The sequence below is a fragment of the Pseudonaja textilis genome, chromosome 1 (genome assembly GCF_049901715.1).
Source record: "Pseudonaja textilis isolate UNSWEBS1 chromosome 1, rPseTex1.2, whole genome shotgun sequence".
NCBI lineage: Eukaryota > Metazoa > Chordata > Lepidosauria > Squamata > Elapidae > Pseudonaja > Pseudonaja textilis.
In genome coordinates this window covers 283454221-283476223 of record NC_141990.1, presented here as the reverse complement: position 1 = coordinate 283476223, position 22003 = coordinate 283454221, and the positions used below count along the sequence as shown (strand labels likewise).

General features: G+C 36.8%; 1 protein-coding gene across 4 annotated transcripts in view; it reads right to left on the bottom strand.

The window, feature by feature from the left end:
- The window catches only part of MIPOL1 (mirror-image polydactyly 1), a 190581-nt gene that overhangs the window by 28201 nt on the left and 140377 nt on the right, over positions 1 to 22003 (bottom strand). For all 4 annotated transcript variants that reach the window (XM_026711259.2, XM_087921916.1, XM_087921915.1 and 1 more), the window contains one exon: positions 16732 to 16826. In XM_026711259.2, coding sequence (XP_026567044.1) covers positions 16732 to 16826 — 95 coding nt within the window. The remainder of the gene's footprint in view (positions 1 to 16731; positions 16827 to 22003) is intronic.

Sequence of the window (22003 nt, the reverse complement as noted above, 5' to 3'; positions counted from 1 at the left end):
TGCAGCAGAAATATGTGATTGGAAATGAGATGGAAACATCTGGGCCACTTACTATTCTCCCCTCTCTCTCCCATTTTATGTGTTGAAGTTACTTTATCTGCAGTTATGCTTATCTTGTAAGAACACTTTGTATTTATGTGGAATCCGACACTTTTTGTTTGAAATAAATATGTTAAAGGCTAGTTCTTTGTTTTGCAGAATGCTAGACTTTTTAAAAAAATGTTTCGAACTTTTTTAAAAAATATAATGGATTTGAAGACTGTGTCTGCCCAAGAATTCTATTTTTAATCCTAACTTTAGACAGTTTGCCATGCAACATGCATAGTTCAATTATATATTCCGTATAAATGTAGGGGTTTTAATTTATGGACAGAATTTGCCCATGTAGAATGTGATATAAACTGTTTGTGTTTTTATGCACCTCCATAATACGCTGGGTTTTTTTTTCATAATGTTTATTGTAAAGAAGCCATCCTGTTTAAATCATTTTTTTAGTAAAACAATTCTCTTAATCTTTAGTTGCCTCTTCTGCTTTTATATTAAAGAAATCTGATTACTCAATATGTGTGAATCTCTATGAGATCAAGTAATCTTTTTCTCCATTTAATCATATCCAATTCTTGGAGATTGTCTGGACAAGTCAATGCAATTTCCTTGGCAAGGTTTTTCAGAAGTGGTTTGCCATTAATTAGCCTAATAAAATTTACCCTATGAAAATAACACAGGAGACATTGTTCAGAACCCACTATTTCCAATGTAGCTTCTTTATTTCATTCCACTGTATAAAAGGATAAAAATCTTTTATTCTAGAGAAGAATAATGTTACTATTGTTCCATTTAGTATTCTGGTTTGAAAAGATTCCTGACATAATTTCTAAAGTTAAAGTGGGCTTGTGGTTCACCTTTTCCAAAATATGGATTTAAGAATGTTCATACTACTAATCGTTTTTACTGTTAACCTCATTAATTCTACTTACTAAATAATTTCAAACTTACCGAATGCGCTTAATAAAAAGATAATAAATGCAAATTGCATTAAATTTAGGGTAACCTGTGTTGCTAAGTATGTTTCACGAATTATTCCTCTGTTTAGTCAAGTGTTAAAATATTCACAGCAATTCCTTATTTTCATAATATTTCTTTTGACAAAGATAACAGCCATTAAAGAAAACCTAGTTCCCACCTGGCTAAACCTGACTTACAGGTTTTGTTGAGGAAAAAAAATGCATGACTTAATTATTGAAATAGATCTATTAGAACTGTCCCCCAATCCACCTTGCCTGCCCCACCTACAGATGAACTCTGAATGACCTGTTTTATGCAAAAAGAATTGTAATAACTTGCACTAAAATCTGTTGTAACGCTAAGTCTGTTTGGAAGACAAAAGCTTGATTCAGAAATGTGTATGATGTCCCAGAAAAACTCTACTTTTGCCAGTTAATTGTACAATGAATAAATAGCTAAGCTAATATGATGTACAATTTAACTTATTTTCTCAGAGTTAACAGAATAACAGCTAAGCAAAAGCTAATTAGGTTAGCTTTTGTTTGCCACCAACAGACAAGTGTAATCTATTGTCTACATTGATTTCATTGAAACAAAAAACAAACAATGGTGTCAACATAATTCACTCCTTTCACCAGATATTATTTTACTAAGAACAGCAATTTTATCTGTATCTCCATTTCTTTAGATGTTCTACAGTTTCATTTTTCTGAATAATGCTATGAATGAAAATGGCAATGTTCATATTTTTATATTTTACAATACAACAGTGAAAATCATGTTACAGGAAAAGTTACAAAGCTATGTAGCTAGCTATATATTTTCAGAAGTTAACTCTAATAACATACAGGTAGTTCTTGACTTATGACTACAATTGAGCCCAAAATTTGTATTGCCAAGTAAGATATTTGTTAAATGAGTTTTGTTCCATTTTATGGTCTTTCTTACCACAGTTGTTAAGTGAAATTTGTTACATTATTAAGACAGCTGGCTTCTCCATTTACTTTGCTTGTCAAAAGGTCACAAAAAGTGATCACATGACTCTGAGACACTGCAACCATCATAAACACCAATCCGTTGCCAAGCACCTGAATTTTGATCACACAACCATGAAGATGATGCAATGGTCATAGATATAAAAAACTTATGTCATTTTTTTTCAGTGCTGTTGTAACTTCAAACAGTTACTAAATAAACTGTTGTAAGTCAAGGACTACCTGTAATTTGGTTAACGCTTGGTTGGTTTTCTAGATAAGCACCCGCTTATATTGATGGGTTCTGTTCTTATTTTTAATAATCCAGAATCTATATACTTATCTATTTGTTAATGCTATAGCTATACATCTAGGTCAGTGATGGCGAACCTTTGTTGTGGTGTAACAAAAGCGCGTGTGCGTGCCAGCACCCACAATGCAATGCGCACACCTGTGCATGCATGTGCAATACCCCCACCCTGCCCCCTTACCTGTACTGTGAATGTGTGGCCTCCCAGTTGATTTTCGGCTCATTTGAGGCCGTTTTCGCCCTCCTGGAGGCTCGAGAGAAGCTTCTGGAGCCTCTGGAGGCTGAATACAGGCCCATTTCAGCACTTCCAGTACTTCCCAAAGGCCTGTCTTTTGGCCTCCCAAGGCTTCCCTCGAGCCTCAGGGCGGCTGAAAAGGCCTCAAACGGGCCGAAAATCAGCTGGGAGGAGTGCGCCTGCGCAGTGCAGGTAAGTTTGGCTGGAGCTCATGTGCCCACACAAATGGCTCTGCATGCCACCTGTGGCACCCATGCCATAGGTTTGCCATCATGAGTCTAGGTACTCAGTAAAGTTATTTTTTTTAGTTTCTATGGCTTTCTTCATTTAAAGAAGTACCTAATTAAAGAGGCTTATCCTCATATGCAAATTCACTTACATGAGTTTTGGAAAGCATCAGGGACAAAGATTCCCTTGCATTTCAGGCATGTTTTGAAGAGTGCTTTAATTTCCACTTTTTGGGCATGGCAAAATGTATTCCAAAGTTTGGGTCTATCTCTTGCATAAAACATGTCATCAAAGGGCCCCTTTCCTCATTTATAAAAGAGACAATTAAATATCTAGGTGCTCCCAGTGACAGCATATGAGTAACTGAACAGGGCATTGGTGCATATAAACACTAGTAGACACTGATGATTACAATGTGATAAGGAATGGAGCACAAGCCTAAGATGAATATTTTATAGGTCATTTGGTGAAGGAATTGCTCCTGCCTCTTACTTTTATCATTCAAATAAATTCTGCAATATATTAATGCTAATGTTAATATCTTGCAAAAAGGTGAAAATTAGCAGCCAGAGTTTGCTTAATTATAAGCGTATTTCCTTATAGCATATCTACCAATATACCAATGTAAACATACACTTTCCTAAGAAATCAGAGATACTTATTAAGTCTAGTACCTATTTTAAATTATTTGAAAAAACAGGTGTTTCCTAAGTCTAATTCAATATTTTTCCAGCAGTCACAATAACAATAGATTTACAGTAAATGTTATCAGATAATCAGTTTGATGTGGTGGTTAAGGCATCAGGCTAGAAAGTGGGAGACTGTGAGTTCTAATCCCACCTTAGGTGCAAAGACATCTGGGTAACCTTGGGTTAGTCATTGTTTCTCAGCAGTATGAAAGAGCCAATGGCAAAGCACTTACGAAATTTTGCCAAGAGAATGGCAGGAAGTTGTCCAACACAGTTATCACCAGTTGAGACTGAATTGAAGATTCTAACTAAGGCTGAGTGAGAGAGAGTATGAGTGTGTAGGTATGTATTTATTCCAATCAATGCAAATGCTAATGTAGAATGCAGTGTATTGTCTTCACAATTAGACTATAAACAAGTGTTTCAGAAAGAACCAAGACTGAGTCATGATCTTTTTACATAAGCTCTTTTGCCTATAAAATACCTACATGCTTCTGAGAATGAATCATTCTAACAAAGTTGTTCTGAAAGAAAGTTATCAAAAGTGAAGAGGCAATAAAAGCTGTCAACTATCTTTTCGGAATGAAAGGTGTTCTTTGTCCAAGCAATACAATTCACAAGAGACTTAAATATGCTGCAATCTTCTGGAACATGGAAAAGTACATTCAAAAATTAAAGCATATCACATAATTCTGTCTTAAAATGAAACCATTCTTCCTCAAATTTTGATCTGGGGCACTTTAAAGATGATCTCAGGAGCACCCAAGGAGAAAAGTTTGAACTTCTAAGAGTGAACAACTATCCAGTGGAGAAGAATTGCAGCAGCCTGCCTCATCAAGTACTGACAAATGGAATGTGAGAACTGTTCCTTAGATGAAAAGAGACAGACAGAACAATTCAACTAATGGGATCACATTGAGCTAATGGGATCACTCTGAGTTGCCTAGCTTCTGTAGGCATATGTCAAAATGCTAATGTTATTTTAAGGTCGTTTCTTTTATTTGTATATTCACTCTCAGTCGGCCATGACTGGCTTGGAGAATTTTGCCGCAGTTAAAACACATCCACATACTTTTAAAGATGTAAGGCATAAAGCAAACTCTCTTAAACACATGTTGCTGAAAATAATAGCACTGACATGCATACTGGAGCCAAGGTCCTTTATAACATTCTAAGCTAACTTTTCTAGCATGAGTTTCTTTGATGATTATTTAAGTGTAAAGTTCAATACATGTACCATGAAGATGCTACCAAAAAACCCTTTAAACCTTTTCTCAGCACACATAAACAACACTAGTACTGTTGCAGCATGTTTTGAAGAGAAATGGTTTGTAAATATAACACAGTATTGTGGAACTGTGAGTTCAGTGCAGGTTAAAAAGAAAAGGCCCATGGAATTGCAACCCTTCAGGGATTAGGGAAGCCCTGACCCTGTTAGCATTCATTAAGGCATTAAAGACCCAGTTGTTCTCCCAGGTGTTTGCTCAGTTTGATTAGGCAAATTCGGCTGGTAATGTTGGTGGATGTTGTTCCTTATGGTTTGGACTGTTTGTGGCCTTGGACATTAGGGTTTTGTTACTCAACCGTGGCAACTTTAAGATGCATGGGCTTCAAATCCCAGGATTTCCCAGCTAGCAGGGTGGTTAGGGAATTCTGGGAGTTGAAGTCTATACATCTCAAAGGTTGAGAAGTATTGCATTAAACTGTTCTTTTTTTTTAATCTTTTGCATGCTGCCCAGAGTAGTTTTTGGAATTTATAAATTGTATAAAAAACACCTTTTCCAGAATGCTGTATCTATTGATTCCCACCCATTTAAGGTGTTATTTGGGATTACTGTATATAAAGCAAGAAAGCATATATACAGAAGTACGATGCCAATGGGTTGTGGAAAAACTGTTAGAATTTTCCATTTATATTATCATTTTGATTTTCAGAAAACACAACCTACCAAACACCTTGCATGCCTGCTGTTCTAACTACCAATTGAAGATCAACAGATTCATAATTTAATGTTTCATAATCCATTTCTGCCTGTATTCATTAACACTAATATGCTGTATTTTTTTGTAGTTCTCAGGTGAAACATATCCAACTGATTTCAGGGGAAATAAAATCGTACCTTTAATTTGTTTGGAAGTTATCAGTTTTGCTGAAACAAAACTTCCAATGAAGGGAAAGTCAGACTGGGACTGAAGCACCAATGATTCCTATATGAAATAAAATGCCAGAACTGATCTTGCTCGTGATATGTGCAGGAAGGGATTGCAGGTTTGTTTCTCCACAATATTTTGGAATTAGAGGCCTCAATAATGCCATTTTCCCTCAGATCGCTTTTCTTTAGACATGAAAATTTTAAAAACAATCTGTTGGAATTAAGAATACATCGCATTGGATTGCTGTCCAATGATATCCAGCACTGGAAGAAACCAATAGGCCTCTTTTCCTGATTAGATAGCAATTTAAAAAACAACAACAAAATATGTTTTATATTTTAGTTATGATTCACAATGTGACGTAATTTTAATCCTTTTGCTTCACTAAGGAACTGAACTTCTAAAATAAGTATACATTCAGAGCTTAGTTCAGAAACAAACTAGACCACATGTGATAAAAAACTTACTGGATAAGCTAACTTAGCTGGATGTAATGCATGTACTGGTAAATCTTTAAAAATATTTCTGCTAGTTCTTCAACTGTACCATCACCGCATTTCTTCCTATTATTAAAATATAGAAACCAAATACTTTCTTCTCTTAAAAAATTATACATCTGGCTAAAGTTGTTAAAGTTGCATGTTTTTGTATGTGGGGTGGTGGAGGGAAAACTTTAGAGAAGTTATTCAGTAATAACTTAGGGTCAGAGAACTGCACCCTGGAAACCTGAAGATCTGATGACTTTTATTATCTATAACATCATTAGTTTTAATACCAGTATAGATTAGCTTTTGTGATACTATTGTTACCCTCTGTCTTGTAACAGTGGGCATACTATTGTGATTCCACACTGGTTTTCTTCTAAACCCTGCTTTTCTTTTTTACGATTATCCTCTCAAAGAATTTGCTGAATAATTTAAAGCAGCTTTTTCTGAGGCAACATAAAACCAATATGAACAAATCTGAGTTTCTTTCAATTTCACAATCTGTTAGCAAAATATTCCTCATTTACAGCAATGTAGAAACTAACATAGCTAATAATCTTTGAGAGGCAAGAGAATTCACAGAATGATCATAAGGCTTGTAACAAGATATAAGAAACAATACAAATTTAACATCAGTTAAAGATCTCAAATAAAAGTGCTGTGGTTGTCATTCAATAGTCATAGTTGATAAAAGCATCTTCAACTGAGTGTTGAATTTTTTCATATTGAATGGCCCTTGTTGGAATGAAGGGCTGTACAAACCACCCATGAGAATATCCTATGTTGCTTATATTCCTGCCTCCATTTTCATACATTCATTTGCACAAACATGGCCTTTGTGAAGTCATGCAAATCCTTTAGAGATGCTATGTATTGGCCCTTGTACATCTTCTCTCAGCTCTGACCAGAAGAAAACAATGATGCCTGGGCAATTGAGGAAAAAAGCTTGGATGGCAAGATGAAAGGATTCTCCATGATTGATAAAAGAAAAATGAAATGCAATCCTCTCCAAGTGTGCCTAAGGACTTTCAATAGTTACAATCACATTAGTTGGTGCACATTTCATAGCAGGTGGGCAATCTTCTTTTGGCCTGTGAATGGTCTTGAACTTTGAACATAAGGTTGGGGCCCAAGAATAGAATAGAATAGAATAGAATAGAATAGAATAGAATAGAATAGAATAGAATTCTTTATTGGTGTGATTGGACACACAAAGAATTTGTATTGGTGCAAATGTTCTCAGTATACATAAAAGAAAAGATACATTCATCAAGAATCATAAGGTATAACACTTAATGGTAGTTATAGGCTACAATAAGCAATCAAATCATACTAGGAAACAGTCAATAGAATATATGACCATGGGTGGGTAAAAAAAATCAATGGGAGCAGAAGCAAGTTCCTTCCTTATGTTAGCCTCTCTATTGAGTTTTGTTGTCGGAACCTGGCAATGAATATTGAAAATCTCTCCTCTCCTTCTCTGTGGCAGGCAGGTAAGTGGCTACTGCTGAGTAGGGGATGGAGTGAGGGAATGCATGAGGAACCTTGGTGGCTTAGTGGCTAAAATGCAGGCAAACTCTGCCCTCCGCTTGGAGTTCGATCCTGAGATGCTGAAGATTGACTCAGCCTTCCATCTTTCAGTAATCGGTAAAATGAGGTCCCAGATTTTTGGGGGGCAATAAACTGGCATTGTAAACCTTCCAGAGTATGCTGCAAAGCACTAGGAGGCAGTACATAAATCTAAGTGCTATTGCTATTCCGATAAATGGCTGGTGCCATGCAAACATAGAGGGACTGGATTTCTTATTGACTTTTTCCCTGCAAGCTTCTCTGAAGGAAACACTTGGGAAGGTGGCAAGGAATGTTGGCAGTCATGTCCCATCAACTTGCTGGAAGCTGTCTGGGAATGTTGGATCACATGCTGACAATAGCAGTGTAGTAGTGGTGGAAATGATAAAACTCAGTGTTCAGAGATGATAAAATGGCAAAAAGTAAAATAAAATAAATAAATCCCCAAATTTCATTTCCTCAGGAGGCCCCTGAATTCTGTAAGATAGTTCATTTGAGATATCTTTGCTGACAAAATTTTGCTCTATGATTTGCCATGATGCCCAATTGAAGATTACAAGATAGTATATGAGAGCTTTAGTAGAAGGAAAATATTTCTTAGATATTTAGTATTTTCTCCCTTTTTTAAAGTTAAGTAATCACTTTGGGAGATGTTCTGGGAGTCACACACAAGGTTTTGACAAGTTCTGGGTGTTCTGAGACCTCAGATGATCCTGGGAGAGGCATGAATCTTCTCTGATCAATATCACTGGGGTACTCTAATGTACAAGAAAATATAGGCGATGATCAGACCTTTTAAGATTTGATACTTCTTTTAGGAAGAATCAAGTCACTAGAATGGTTAGTGGCCATGAAAATATGATAAAAATCAAATTAAATGAATAAAAAAGAACGAGTCTGGGATATAACTGAAAACAAACTAACTTGATGAAGCTGAGCAGTGTTCAGATAGGTTATAAGCTTTGCGGATGCTGCTTTGAATTCCTTAATGGAGGATACAGAAGTGTACTAGATAAATAGGGATGGAGTTGGAATGTCAAGAACTGGTAGGTTTCTATGAAGACACTAAGAAAAAGTTACTTAAAGGTGGGTAAGATTTTACAATTGTACAATGAAATAGTCAAAACTGAGGAATTTCAAAGTCAATTACACCTCCTACCTTGGTAATAAGCGCTCCTGTTGAAATGCTGATAGCAAACCTCTGAGGAATTTAGGGTTTTTTTTTAAAAAGTCCCACACATTATACAATTATACATAGAATAAAATATTCCATCTCCATTTCTCTCTCTCTCTCTTTCTCTCTCTCCCTCTCTCTGTGTGTGTGAGAGAGAGAGCTAGGCATCTAACTAGTGATATCTCTATCAAGACATTATATTTCAATGATGTATAGTACTACAAGTGATCACTAATTTGGAGAAATGTGTAATACAACTAACAATTCATTCTTATCCAACATGCAAGATTTTATTCATCTCTTGAAAAGCTAAACTGAAAACATACTTTATTGATGTACAGGGGCAGACATGTGGGGAGGTCAAAAAAGTCAAGATAGTGGCTACATGAGCTCATTTTTGTGTGCTTGGCATTTAATGCATGTAAAAAAAATGGCAGAGTTTCAACTGTGTAGACATAGGTTCCAACCTAACTTTTTTGACACTGTGTCAAATACATCGGGTCACAGCCCCATGACTTGGTCATGTTGGGCAGAGTTGAAAGAAACTGACAGATCAAGTTGTCTCTTAACATTATCTTATTCATACCTACTCAGACATAAGACTCATTGAATTCATCATGAACTACTTCTAGGAAAGTGCAATTACTATTGTTACTTTTTTCTGCTTAAATACTATAATACAGTTAACAAATTAATAATTAAGAATAGTGGAAAACTGCCAGAAGAACTGCTTAATAAAGCCAATAACAAATTCACAGGCATAACATAGTCATGCAAAGATATTGGAAATTTGGGAACTTGTTGGAGAAGAAAGATGGAAAGAGGAGCTTTATAATACCTCCATGACTATTTGTTCTCTACTGAATATGCCTTCCTCCCATCTAGCATAATTCAGGAAGGCTAAACTCTGAGATTTTGGAGTCCAGCTGTTGAGGAGGAATAAAAAAAGCTATTAAAACTGTTGGGAGGCATTTGGAAGAGAAAAATCTACGGACATGGGAAGGGTTGTTCCTCTTCCTGCTGATTCTCCTCGGCAAGTCACCTCCAATCTCTGCAGTAACAATTACAAGGGAAACACAGGCTTGGGGACCCCATGTTCTTTTTGGAATTTCTATGTCTAACCTAACCAGTACAAAAACAAACACCGAAAAGCCTGTTGTAATAAAAACACTTGTCTGCAGAGGTCAGGAGGAAAGTAAGCCTTCAGTTTTTCTGTCCCTTTTTGTAGCCATACAATAGCTAGTGTCTTAGTTTAATGTGCATTTTGTGTGCCATATACCTAATCTAGAATTTAGTGCACGCAATGTTAGTAAATGAATAGAATAACTGACTGTTGAGATCTCCCCAGTCTTTTGTCAAACATGACCAGAAACTTCCTAAGATTAAAATACATAAAAAGGGCATTGTCAACACTCATTTTAAAAATTATATCGCATTAAGATATAATTTAACACCTAGCACTACCTTATTTTTTCTATGCAGCATTTCAATTGTGCTGTATCAATTTGCGCTTGGTTAAGTTCTTTCATATCAACAGAATAAATGGAGACTTATCACATTGTGTCCCACAGCAGAGAGTAGTTAAACAAAGACCTCCTTTTAATGGCAAAGGAGAAAAAGATTATTCCTTCCCAGAATTTAGCCTCCCATCTTGTATAAGTGGGAAGGGTCTTTTGTGGAGCATTCTAAAGCATAAAATGAGACTGTCAAGTCCAAATACCTTTTCTATTGTATATAATACCTTTTTTAAAATCGATGTATGTTTTTGCAGTAAATAATTTTCATCCTTATTCTATGATATACAGACATACAGATAGAGTAAAGAGAACAATACTAAATAACCACATTGACACATTAATTTCAGCGTGAGTGAATTTTCAAGTTCTGTATGTCTCCCCTCTCCACCAAGTTGGATGGCAATAGCACTTAGATTTATATATGGCTCCACAGTGCTTCTGTAAACTCTCCAAGCAGTTTGTAAACTCTCCCAACAATCTGAGTCTTCCTTGAACTGAAGGATGGAAGGCTGAGTAAGCTGGTCAGGATTGAACCTCTGGCTGGAAGAAGAGTTAGCCTGTAGTACTGCCTTCTAACGACTGTAGCACCATGGCTCCTATAGACAAAGATGGGGATATTCCTCTATCGGAGATCTGTTCTTCAAGATTTTGGCTACTTTAGCAGCTATTGTTTCCAGGCAAGGGGCTACAATAATCCTGTATGAGAGTTTGTGCTATTACACGCTTGACTCCACAAATGACTGGTATAAATTGGGCTGTGGAGACAAATTAGGGAAACTGTTGATTAATCTTGCTGCCCAGAAATATACCTTTCTGAGTTCTTGGATCTTGTAACCAGGTTAGTGTGGGATTCTCTCTGGGGAACTTCAATTTTCATGCTCTTTAGATAGTATCTGAAAAGACTCAGGAATTAATAGCTTTTTTTTAGTAACCATAGGCATGTGCCAGTAGTAGCAAATACTCATATAGGTGACTACAAGTTGATGTGGTCATTTCCTCTCAGTAAAGGGCATGTGATTTGGATATCGAAGACATTATCATCAGCTCCTTGCTATAGTTAGATCAGTTCAATAGCTCAAAGGCATATTTGGCTTCTGCTAGAATGTTCAATTTCCAAGACTATAAGCTATCCAGAGTACTGTGAACGGGGTGGATATAAACTTTGTAGTAAAAATAGATTTAGTCTGGCAAGATTCTGTCTATAGAGTGCGAACAAATAAGCGACTGAATTTTGGCTAGATTTTTCTACGTTGTTCTTGGCCTGCAAACTTATTGAATTTCAATTTGTTGTTTGCTGCTTTTAATACTTGCATGAATGTAAGCTTATTTATTTTTTCCCCAGGAGCTAGTAGCAAGGCATGACATTTTTCTTAAGCTATCACTTTGAAAATTAAGTAGTCAAGAAGTCTGTGAACAGGTATTTTCTGAGACTGCATCAATAAGTTGTAAAGAAAAGGGGCATGGCACAGAAGACTGGATAGATCCAGAGAACTGGTTGGTAAATTAAATGAGCAACTTGCTGAGACTTGTGTATGTGGTCATTTCAATTTCATTACATTATTTTTAAAGTCTAGACTGTTGAGATAATGTTCTAAAATAGCTCAAACAGACACCTCCCTAATTCACTGGACTAGGAAGCAGGGGAAAGTATAGCCAAATCAGATTCTGTTCTTACAGCCAATCTTAAAAGTAGTTTTAGCCTTCCTATGAAATTAACTACATGGCTGGACTACTTAGTGGGCCTGACATTAACAGACACAAGAATGCAAAGTCTTTGAAAAAAGAAGGACACACATAAAGCACCTATTTTCAACTTGTTAAGGCACTGGTATATTAAAACAATGAATTATTAAATCATTGTTAAAGCAAAGATGTCCTGATTTCTCACATGCACACAGAACAGCTTCCAAAGCAACTGCATGAGCCTTGTAAAAGACATGGCTGCTTTAATAATCCAAAAAGAGATGCTTCTTACGTTCTCCTGTGCATTGCAAAATACCTCTTTCAAAGGCTTTGTATAGCTGAGATAAAAATAGTAATAATTCCTATATTCTTTGGGATTAATCATTCTTTTTAAAAAGTCTACAATATATATTATTTTTGCCATATTTTTATGATTTTTTCTTCCATTTTTTGTGTTCCCTTTGACAGGAAGAAGGATTACAATTTACCTGCCTATCCAGTTTTTATTATTAGCATTAATCATTGCCAAGAAAATACAGCAGTTAGAAAATTAGAATATTTTAACTGGCAATATATAGTTTATGACAGTTATGCAAATTATTGTTTTAAGAATAGTCCTCGTAGATCAGGTTAATAAAAACTTTTCATGACTAATAATAAACAGAATACATTTCACTAAGACTCAATTTTTCACAGAATTGGGACAGCCCCATTTTTGTACTTTTCCATCCTACTTCTTTCCTTCTTAAACAAAATAGATTGTTTTAGGTTTTTTTAGAAATCTTATTTTTTAAATAATAATTGAATTTAAATTTAGAATAACATATTCTTGAGTTTTCCGTCATAAATTGTCAAAATGTTCTTCATGGTAGCAAGTTTCATTGGGTCAGTGGACAGACAGAGAAGAATATATCTATACTTTACCTTCTTCTTGTTTTCTATTGGCAATTTTGAAGTTGTTTGACAAGGGCTGGATTACAGAACAAGCAAATACTGCCTGTCTTAATTTGTGTTTTCCATAATATAATATTTGCATAATTTACTGCATTTTCCCTAAAACTGTAATCTAGCCCCATGAATCTTCATTAAATAAAATAATGAAGATAATGATAATGAAGAAAATGATATTAAAAATATACATTTGAAAAGTATTAAAAGATGATTTGTATATTTTAAGCTTTGATGTATATACTATGCTTTAACGTTTGGCAAAGTCTATCACAAAAATTTAAGTGATTAATACAATAATGATTCGAATTATTATTCTAACAGAAACAGCATTTTGTTAAGAGTTGAATGGTGTAGTACTGCCATTCTGAAATGATGAAGGGACTTCAAAGGACAGTTCACAGACCACAGCTGTATGAATATCATACACTCTTTTTGAAAAAAATCATGTTTAAAAAAATAGAGTTCCTAAGGAAGGTAGTAATGGCATTCTGTCTCTGGCAGCTGCCCCAGAATAATTCCCGCTGATGCCAAATTGGGCTGAAAAACCTGTCCCATACACCTGCATATTATGTGCAAATAGGGCTCAAAGATGTAGCTTAAGGATGTCACATACAGAAAGGCCAGGTCCTGTTATTTATTGTCCCAAAGTGTAGCACACGGAATTATAAGCTTATATTACAGGGAGGCAAATTCCAGTTGAGTCATGGAAAAGTTCATTACAACAAATAAGAACAGCTCAACATTAGAATCACTTGGAAGAGACTGAACAGCTGTCTGTCACAAGACTATAGTTTGTATTCCAGTTGAACAGAGAGTTGGACCAAATGGCTTAAGTGGGCCATTTCAAATCGATGATTTTTTTTGGATTCTTTAAACATGCCAAACATTTTAAAAAGCACTTTCTGAAATATATGAATAGATTTAAGCTAGAATAAAGAATGGTTTATGGTTATAGTTTATGTCTGTGTCCATTGCCTGTAAACCAACATATTAATTGCAAACTATTTGTAATCAAAGCAAGATGCCATCTATTTGGAAGCCTTTCTTTAATTGTAAGATACCAATGATGGTGAATTAAAATCTTAGCTGTTATTACTACACTGCTCAAAAAAATAAAGGGAACACAAAAATAAGATATCCTAGATCTGAATGAATGAAATATTCTTATTAAATACTTTGTTCATTACATAGTTGAATGTGCTGACAACAAAATCACACAAAAATTATCAATGGAAATCAAATTTAGCAACCCATGGAGGTCTGGATTTGGAGTTACACTCAAAATTAAAGTGGAAAAAAAACTACAGGCTGATCCAACTTTGATGTAATGTCCTTAAAACAAGTCAAAATGAGACTCAGTAGTGTGTGTGGCCTCCACGTGCCTTTATGACCTCCCTACAATGCCTGGGCATGCTCAACTCCTGGACAGTCTGTGCAACGTGGCATTGGTGAGATAGAGCAAGACATGATGTCCCAGATGTGCTCAATTGGATTCAGGTCTGGGGAATGGGTGGGCCAGTCCATAGCATCAATGCCTTCGTCTTGCAGGACTGCTAACACACTCCAGCCACATGAGGTCTAGCTTTCTCTTGCATTAGGAGGAACCCAGGACCAACCGCACCAGCATATGATCTCACAAGGGGTCTGAGGATCTCATCTCGGTACCTAATGGCAGTCAGGCTACCTCTGGTGAGCACATGGAGGGCTGTACGGCCCCCTAAAGAAATGCCACCCCACACCATTACTGACCCACTGCCAAACCGGTCATGCTGGAGGATGTTGCAGGCAGCAGAACATTCTCCACGGCGTCTCCAGACCCTGTCATGTCTGTCATATTTGCTCAGTGTGAACCTGCTTTCATCTGTAAAGACCACAGGGTTCCAGTGGCGAATGTGTCAATCTTGGTGTTCTCTGGAAAATGCCAAACATCCTGCACGGTGTTGGGCTGTAAGCCCAACCCCCACCTGTGGATGTCGGGCCCTCCTACCACCCTCATGGAATCTGTTTCTGACCATTTGAGCAGCCACATGCATATTTGTGGCCCACTGGAAGTCATTTTGCAGGGCTCTGGCAGTGCTTCTCATGTCCCTCCTTGCACAAAGGCGGAGGTAGCGGTCCTGATGCTGTGTTGTTGCCCTCCTATGGCCTCCTCCACATCTCCTGATGTACTGGCCTGTCTCCTGGTAGCACCTCCATGCTCTGGACACTACGTTGACAGACACAGCAAACCTTCTTGCCACAGCTTGCATTGATGTGCCATCCTGGATGAGCTGCACTACCTGAGCCACTTGTGTAGGTTGTAGACTCTGTCTCATGCTACCACTAGAGTAAAAGCGCCGCCAGCATTCAAAAGTGACCACACCATCAACCAGAAAGCATAGGAACTGAGAAGTGGTCTGTGGTCACCACCTGCAGAACCACTCCTTTATTGGGGATGTCTTGCTAACTGTCTATGCTTTCTACCTGTTGTCTATTCCATTTGCACAACAGCATGTGAAATTGATTGTCAATCAGTGTTGCCACCTAAGTGGACAGTTTGATTTCACAGAAGTGTGATTGACTTGGAGTTACATTGTGTTGTTTAAGTGTTCCCTTTATTTTTTTGAGCAGTGTATATTGCATATTACTTAGAAACATTTAAGTCAACTAGAGTCTCAGCCAATATCCCAGCAAAATAGACCAAGGTTTGAACTAGAATGGATAACAAGCCAGGCGTGTGTGTGTATGTGTGTGTGTGTGTGTGTGTGTGTGTGTGTAATAGTGAGCCTAAACAAGTTCAGCACAACTTATTAGGCTAGAAGCTAACATTCAAGAAACCCATTATTGATTTAATTAACTATATTTCAGAGGCAAGCTATATATCCCAATGTAACTGTGGGGTAAAACGTTGTAGGTTCTTTATGACTTTGCAAAAAGTTTTCTGGGTAAGAAAATGAAAATGTATTTTCTTTCTTGTTTTTCTTATGATCCTAACCTTAAGCAGTAGACATAAGCAGAGATAATTTGAATACTAAAAAGAAGAAGATATTTGAATCTGCTATATTGGTATGTAAGTAACAGCCCTGATGCCACTGACATTGGCAATCTTCAACCTAAGATCTGCAAACCAGTGGTGCCCTGAAACTAACCTCCAGTCCAAGAAATTATGTTGTATCAGAAATGCTTCCTGCTCTTTGACACTTTTTCACCGGTATTTGGAATATAATAGCAATAGAAATACCAATAGCACGTAGACTTACGCTTTACAGCCCTCTCTAAGTGGTTTACAGAGTCAGCAAATTTCCCCCAACAATCATTTTGCCGATCTCAGAAGGATGGAAGGCTGAGTCAACCTTGAGCCTGGTGAGATTTGAACTGCCAAATTGCAGGCAGGCAGCAGGCAACAGAAGTAGCCTGCCGTACTGCATTCTAACCACTGCGCCACCACGGCTCAATAGGCTGGAAACAAGCCATCCATATAGATTTCAAGCCAAAGAACAATGCATGGGACTAAATAGTGGGTACAGCTTTATCAGGCTGAAATGACATTAAAAGGAAAAATGGGTGTAGACTGGAATTCTGGAATATTAATTCATTTTTGCTTTGCATATTTGTAATTTTTAGGAATAATGTTATTCCTAAATGTGAAAATAATAATTATTTTCCCACATTTACAATTGTACTTAATTGTACTGTAAACTGCCCAGAGTCGTTTTGGATAGCAAGATGGATAGCATATACATTTAATTTTTTTTTAAAAAAATAGAAATGGCATTACCTGTAATAAATACGAAGAGTCTGCAGTTCTTCTTCTAGACTTTTATATTGATGAATAGCAGCTTCTCTCTCTTGTTGCATAGCAAGCAATTTTTCCTATGAAACAGCAGAAACAGAAAAAAGGTGTTTCATTTTAAACAATGGAAAAAAGTACCATTTTACAACAGATGGCACTATGTTTCATTTCAGCAGCACAGAGAATAGAAAAAGTTACGGAGGTTTTCTGAGAGATAAATGTAACTGTAGTAAAATGGAATCATAGGTAACAGTGCCTTGGAGTCAAATCTAAGAAGGTATGTAATACTTCAGTGTCCCGAATTCAGTAGTAAACAACCATGTACCTCTAAGGAACCTGTGAATAGGACGTGACATAACAGATCTTTCTCACTGGTTCTGTTCAACAATGTAGAGCAGGGGTGTCAAACTCAATTTCATTGAAGGCCACATCAGCATTGTGTTTGACCTTGGGGGGCCAGGGTGGGTGTGGCCAAGGTGGGTGTGACCAATTCAACATCACTTGTGTTGGGGTGCTTGTGGTGGCCTGAGCACTCTTCCAGCAAAAATGGGTTCCCGAGCTCCATTTCTGGCTGCGACGGTCTCCTACAACCCTCTGCCAGCAAAAATGGAGCTCATGCAGCCCTCCCGAGCTCTGTTTTCACTGGCAGAGGCACCATGAGCCGGTCCTTCTCTGTTTCCAGAGTGGCCTTCCAGGCCATCCTGGGGGCCAGATTAAGTCCCCGGGCCTTGAGTTTGACACCCCTGATCTAGAGGCTGTACATAGTCAAAGTCTTTCACATACATTGCTACTAGCCATTCAGAAACTCTAGCTATTCCAGAATAATTTGTTTCAATTATTCTTTTTAATATAACTTAAAAAATGAGATCTCAGAAGAATTTGAAAAACATAATCAGTCACAAGAAGTGAGTGCAGTATACTAATTAAGGTATTGGACCAGGACAAATTAAAGGAGATCCCCTCACCCCCAATATGCTGCCTTGATCTCTTGGAGCAACACCTGAGGTAAATCTAGTAAATAAACAAACAAAAGTGCATAATATTCTATAACAGGACATATAATTCTAGTGTTTTAGTAATTCTGGGCTTGTATATGTTCTTGTTTTAGAAAGTTAGAAAAGCAACACACATTGACCAGAAATCCATGTATTGTAGATCCAAATTTTTGTAGACTTCTCTAACCTGACTAAGATGGTGAGGAAGATGGCCAAGGCAGGAGTTCCATAAGAACTTGGTGTATTCTCAGGAATAACTTGGTGTTATTTCTGAGAAGATCGTATGCAACCGTCCACTATCTTTAAAATAAATTGGGCAAATCATCAGGTCCTCTGAGAAAAAGCTAAATTTACAGTTAAACACAAATGTGAAAAAGCAAACCTTCAAGTATTTGGCACTGAAATTACATAGCCTTTAAAGGCCATCTGCAGGAAATTCAGACACCAATGAACAGTCAAGGTTTAAAATTAATATAAGACCTCTGAGGAACTAATCAACTCCATCAATATCAAGGGAGCTCCGTTTTGTGTTGCTTGAAGTTTTCAATTTTTCAAAAGCAGCTGTACGTACAGTATAACTTTTTCTAGTAAGCTGCTCTGGCTGGGAACAGTATAATATTATGAATTACTAGAAAAAAAACTGATTAGAGCCAGAGCATTTTGATTCTTCCTCCCTTTAGCAGTATAATCTTTGTATTTTGTCCTGGCCCTCAATATTTATTTATAATACAGAATATATTTAGATACAGATGATTAGATACAGCTATGAAGTAGGCTTGGGAATCAGTGTATGTATGTGTAAGAAAATGTTCACTCTAAATCAGACTTGGGCATTTTATGGACTCCGGGCAGGGGTGGGGGACCAGTTCTGTCCACCTCTGTAGAACTGGTAGTTCTGAAGAGCAGCAGACAGAGAACATACATAGAACCGGTTCTATGTCTGCTGCTGTTTTGGCCCACCCGTCTGCCTGGGCTCTTACCTGACCTTTATTTCACAAAACTGGTAAAATCACCGAACCGGTCGTTATACCGGTCAGATCCCACCCCTGACTCTGGGTCACATCCATCCATCCCTTTGGCTGCTCCTGTCCAACCCATGTGAGGTCAATCAGAAATTAGAAGTCAAATATAAATAAATGTATGACATGCATGCAATACAACTGCATTGCTTTTATTTTGGAGGCAACTGCTATTTAAAAAAAAAATTACATATGTGCATGAATGTGGGCCTATGCACCTTCACAGCCCTATTGGTTTGGTCCCAGTTTTCTCATGTGACCCTTTAGGAAAATTAATTGACCACCCTAGCTCTAAATATAGTGGCTTCCTATCACAAGTTCCTTTATTGATGAGTTTCAGTGATACAATTCTTCCAGAGTTCTAACAGGCAAATCTTGATTCCTGACATTCAGCAGTTAAAATTCTGCTCATATGCTAAGCCATTTAAAGTTTGAACCTGAAGGTGCTTTTAGACTTGTAAACCAAACATACACAACATAAAAATGTTAACTAACCCAAACTATTTTCTGTAATTATACTGTACCGTTGCTAAATAACCTTCTTAAATATTGGGAAAAGCTTGCCTGAATCAAAGTGGGTGGGTTGTTCCATGAGGCCAATAATTAACTGTGCCTGATAATTTTCAGTGTACTGTGAAGTACCATTGAAAGGTAGACTGGGAGGAAATGTTTGTAGCAGACACTCCCACTCAACAAGAGATTACCAGCAAGATTCTTTAGAGAGGTATCACACCTGATACCCTTTTAGGATAAAGGTCAGGAGACATAAGTTCTGACCCTCTTTTAGTTTACAGTATACACTTACTGACCTGGCAATGCTTCAGAAGAATAGTTCCCAGATTAGAGCAACAGAAGAGAGAAAAGAATTGGGGTAAATGGATTGAGGCATAACAATAAAGAAGGGAGGGGGGAATCCTAAGCTTGCCATAATCTTCTCAACATAGAGCAAAGGAGTGAAGCATTGAGTGAAACAGAAACAGCAAGAAACTTTCCAATCTAGGAGATAGGCACATGCTATTAGTAAGAGAAGTCTAGATTATATTAAAGAGGTCAAGCTGTTCCCTTGCTTCTACCACTGCAGAATAAATATACCGAACCTAGGGAATATACAGATAATTAGATATTAGAAAACCAGACAAACTAGAACACTTCTCTTTTACATTTTTCAAGAAGAATTTTAATTCATTTTTGTGACAGCATTACTTTCAGTTTGAATTGGTAGAACTTAATACACAAATTCTTCTTAGTTTTGTCTGAGCAGCTAAGAGCGATTCAAGGACAAAATATAGTGGAACGTATCGGACAATAATTTCTGAATAATCTATATGTGAAAATATAGGAATCTGAAAAGATCATTTCAGCACCATTTTGACTTTTAGAATTTGAAGTTTTAGACTTTTAGTATTTGAAGTTTTAGACTTTTAGAATTTGAACTTTTAGAAGTTTTAGAATTTGGAATTACAGCTTTCTATGGCCTGACAAAAATGCTACACATACAGCTATTTTCTTATGTATAAATAGAAATATATTACCAGTGTAGGATCCTTATTTTAGTTTAAAAGTTAGATAAAATAAATAGTCTGGGTGAGGATCTTTACAAGGTCTCAGTTCAGACACACAAGCAATAACCACTACAAAGAATTTTTCCATCTTCCACAAAGCTAAGACATAAACATGTCACCCACTGTTTTTAAGGGAAGAACGACATTACGTTTACATTTCTTTCAAACTTACAGTATACAAAAGATATACATGTTTTTTCAGTATTCAAAAGAAGCAATAATCTTCACCCTGCATAATAAATATGTAATATATACCTTAATTATCTAATAGCAATAACCGTGAAAGTAATAACTTTCAACCAACATAAGACTGGGAAAAGGAAATGATGCTATAAAAAGACAAAAACATTAGATTAGATACTATAAATGAAATATCAAGTAATGTTATATTTATTGCTATATAATAAAAATAGGCAGAAACAGAGCAAATATATGATAAACTACACTGAGTAAATTAGGGAAAGATTTATTTACGGATAACAGATTCTGTAAAAGTATCAATGAGAAATCATTTTATTCTTCAGGATAAATTTACCTATGTCCATGATTCCTGTATCCATATCTGTATAAGCATGTGGCAGTTTTTCATCATTACAGAGGAGTTATGTATCATCTTCATAGCTTCCATAACCCTGTCAGTGTATCATCTTAAAAATAGGTCAGGGTGCCTTTGTATATTTTTTACTTTAGTCAAATACACGATCAAGTTAACCTAATTAGCAACATTAAAAATATTGCCTGATTCAGGGCCAGCTTTAGGCATTGGTATAGGGCTTCAAAACTGAGTGGGTGTCAACTCTACCTCTCCTTCTGAATCATTCTAAAAATACAAATCTTTATATCAGTGAGAAGTAGCAGCATTAATCAACATTGCCTAGAGTGCCATATGCTTCTCAAATGGCACTGCCCTTGATAGCCAAAGTGCAACACAGGCAAAAACTGCAAATCATTTCAAGTATGCAACATTCTTGCCCAAACTCAAAAGAGAACCAACAAAGCTTGCACTTAAAAAAGCAGAAGGAAGCAAAGTATATCATGCAAGCATATACAGTGGAACTTTGGGTTGCGAACGCTGCTGTTCGTGACCAAATCGGGTCATGATTCAAACATTGGGTGGCGAACAAAATTGAAAGATTCCCTTTCTGCACTGATTTCCCCTACGGCGCCATTTTTTTAACGGTTGTGCTTCCGGACACAACCAAATCGGGTTGTGACTGGAGCCCGGGAACAGAGTCGCGACCCAAGGCTCCACCGTATAGCTTTTTGCCTTGCCACAGGACCATGTATTTAAACACATTATCTTTTGCCTCTTCTCTGTGAAGTTATTCCTCTCCAATGGCCTGACCCAGTTATACATCCTTATAGGCCTTCTAGAGTATTCTCTGATTTCCCCAATCTGACCCTTCTTAGCTTTCCCTTTCTGTTCCCTTCTACCACTTCCCCTTCTCTCTCCTAAGCCTTTTTAAAAATCATTTAAAATCATTGTAGATTTTTTTTAAATGTTAAAAATGCTACAAATTTAAGGTAACTTAATTCATACAATAGTCAAATATAAGCAATAAGATAATAGTAAAAAGTACAAAAGGAATTCTGGCCCACCCATTTGGATGGCTGTGCAGACATCAACGTAATCCTCATACTGACTACAAAGTGACCGTTATACATTTCTGTCCTAGTGCTG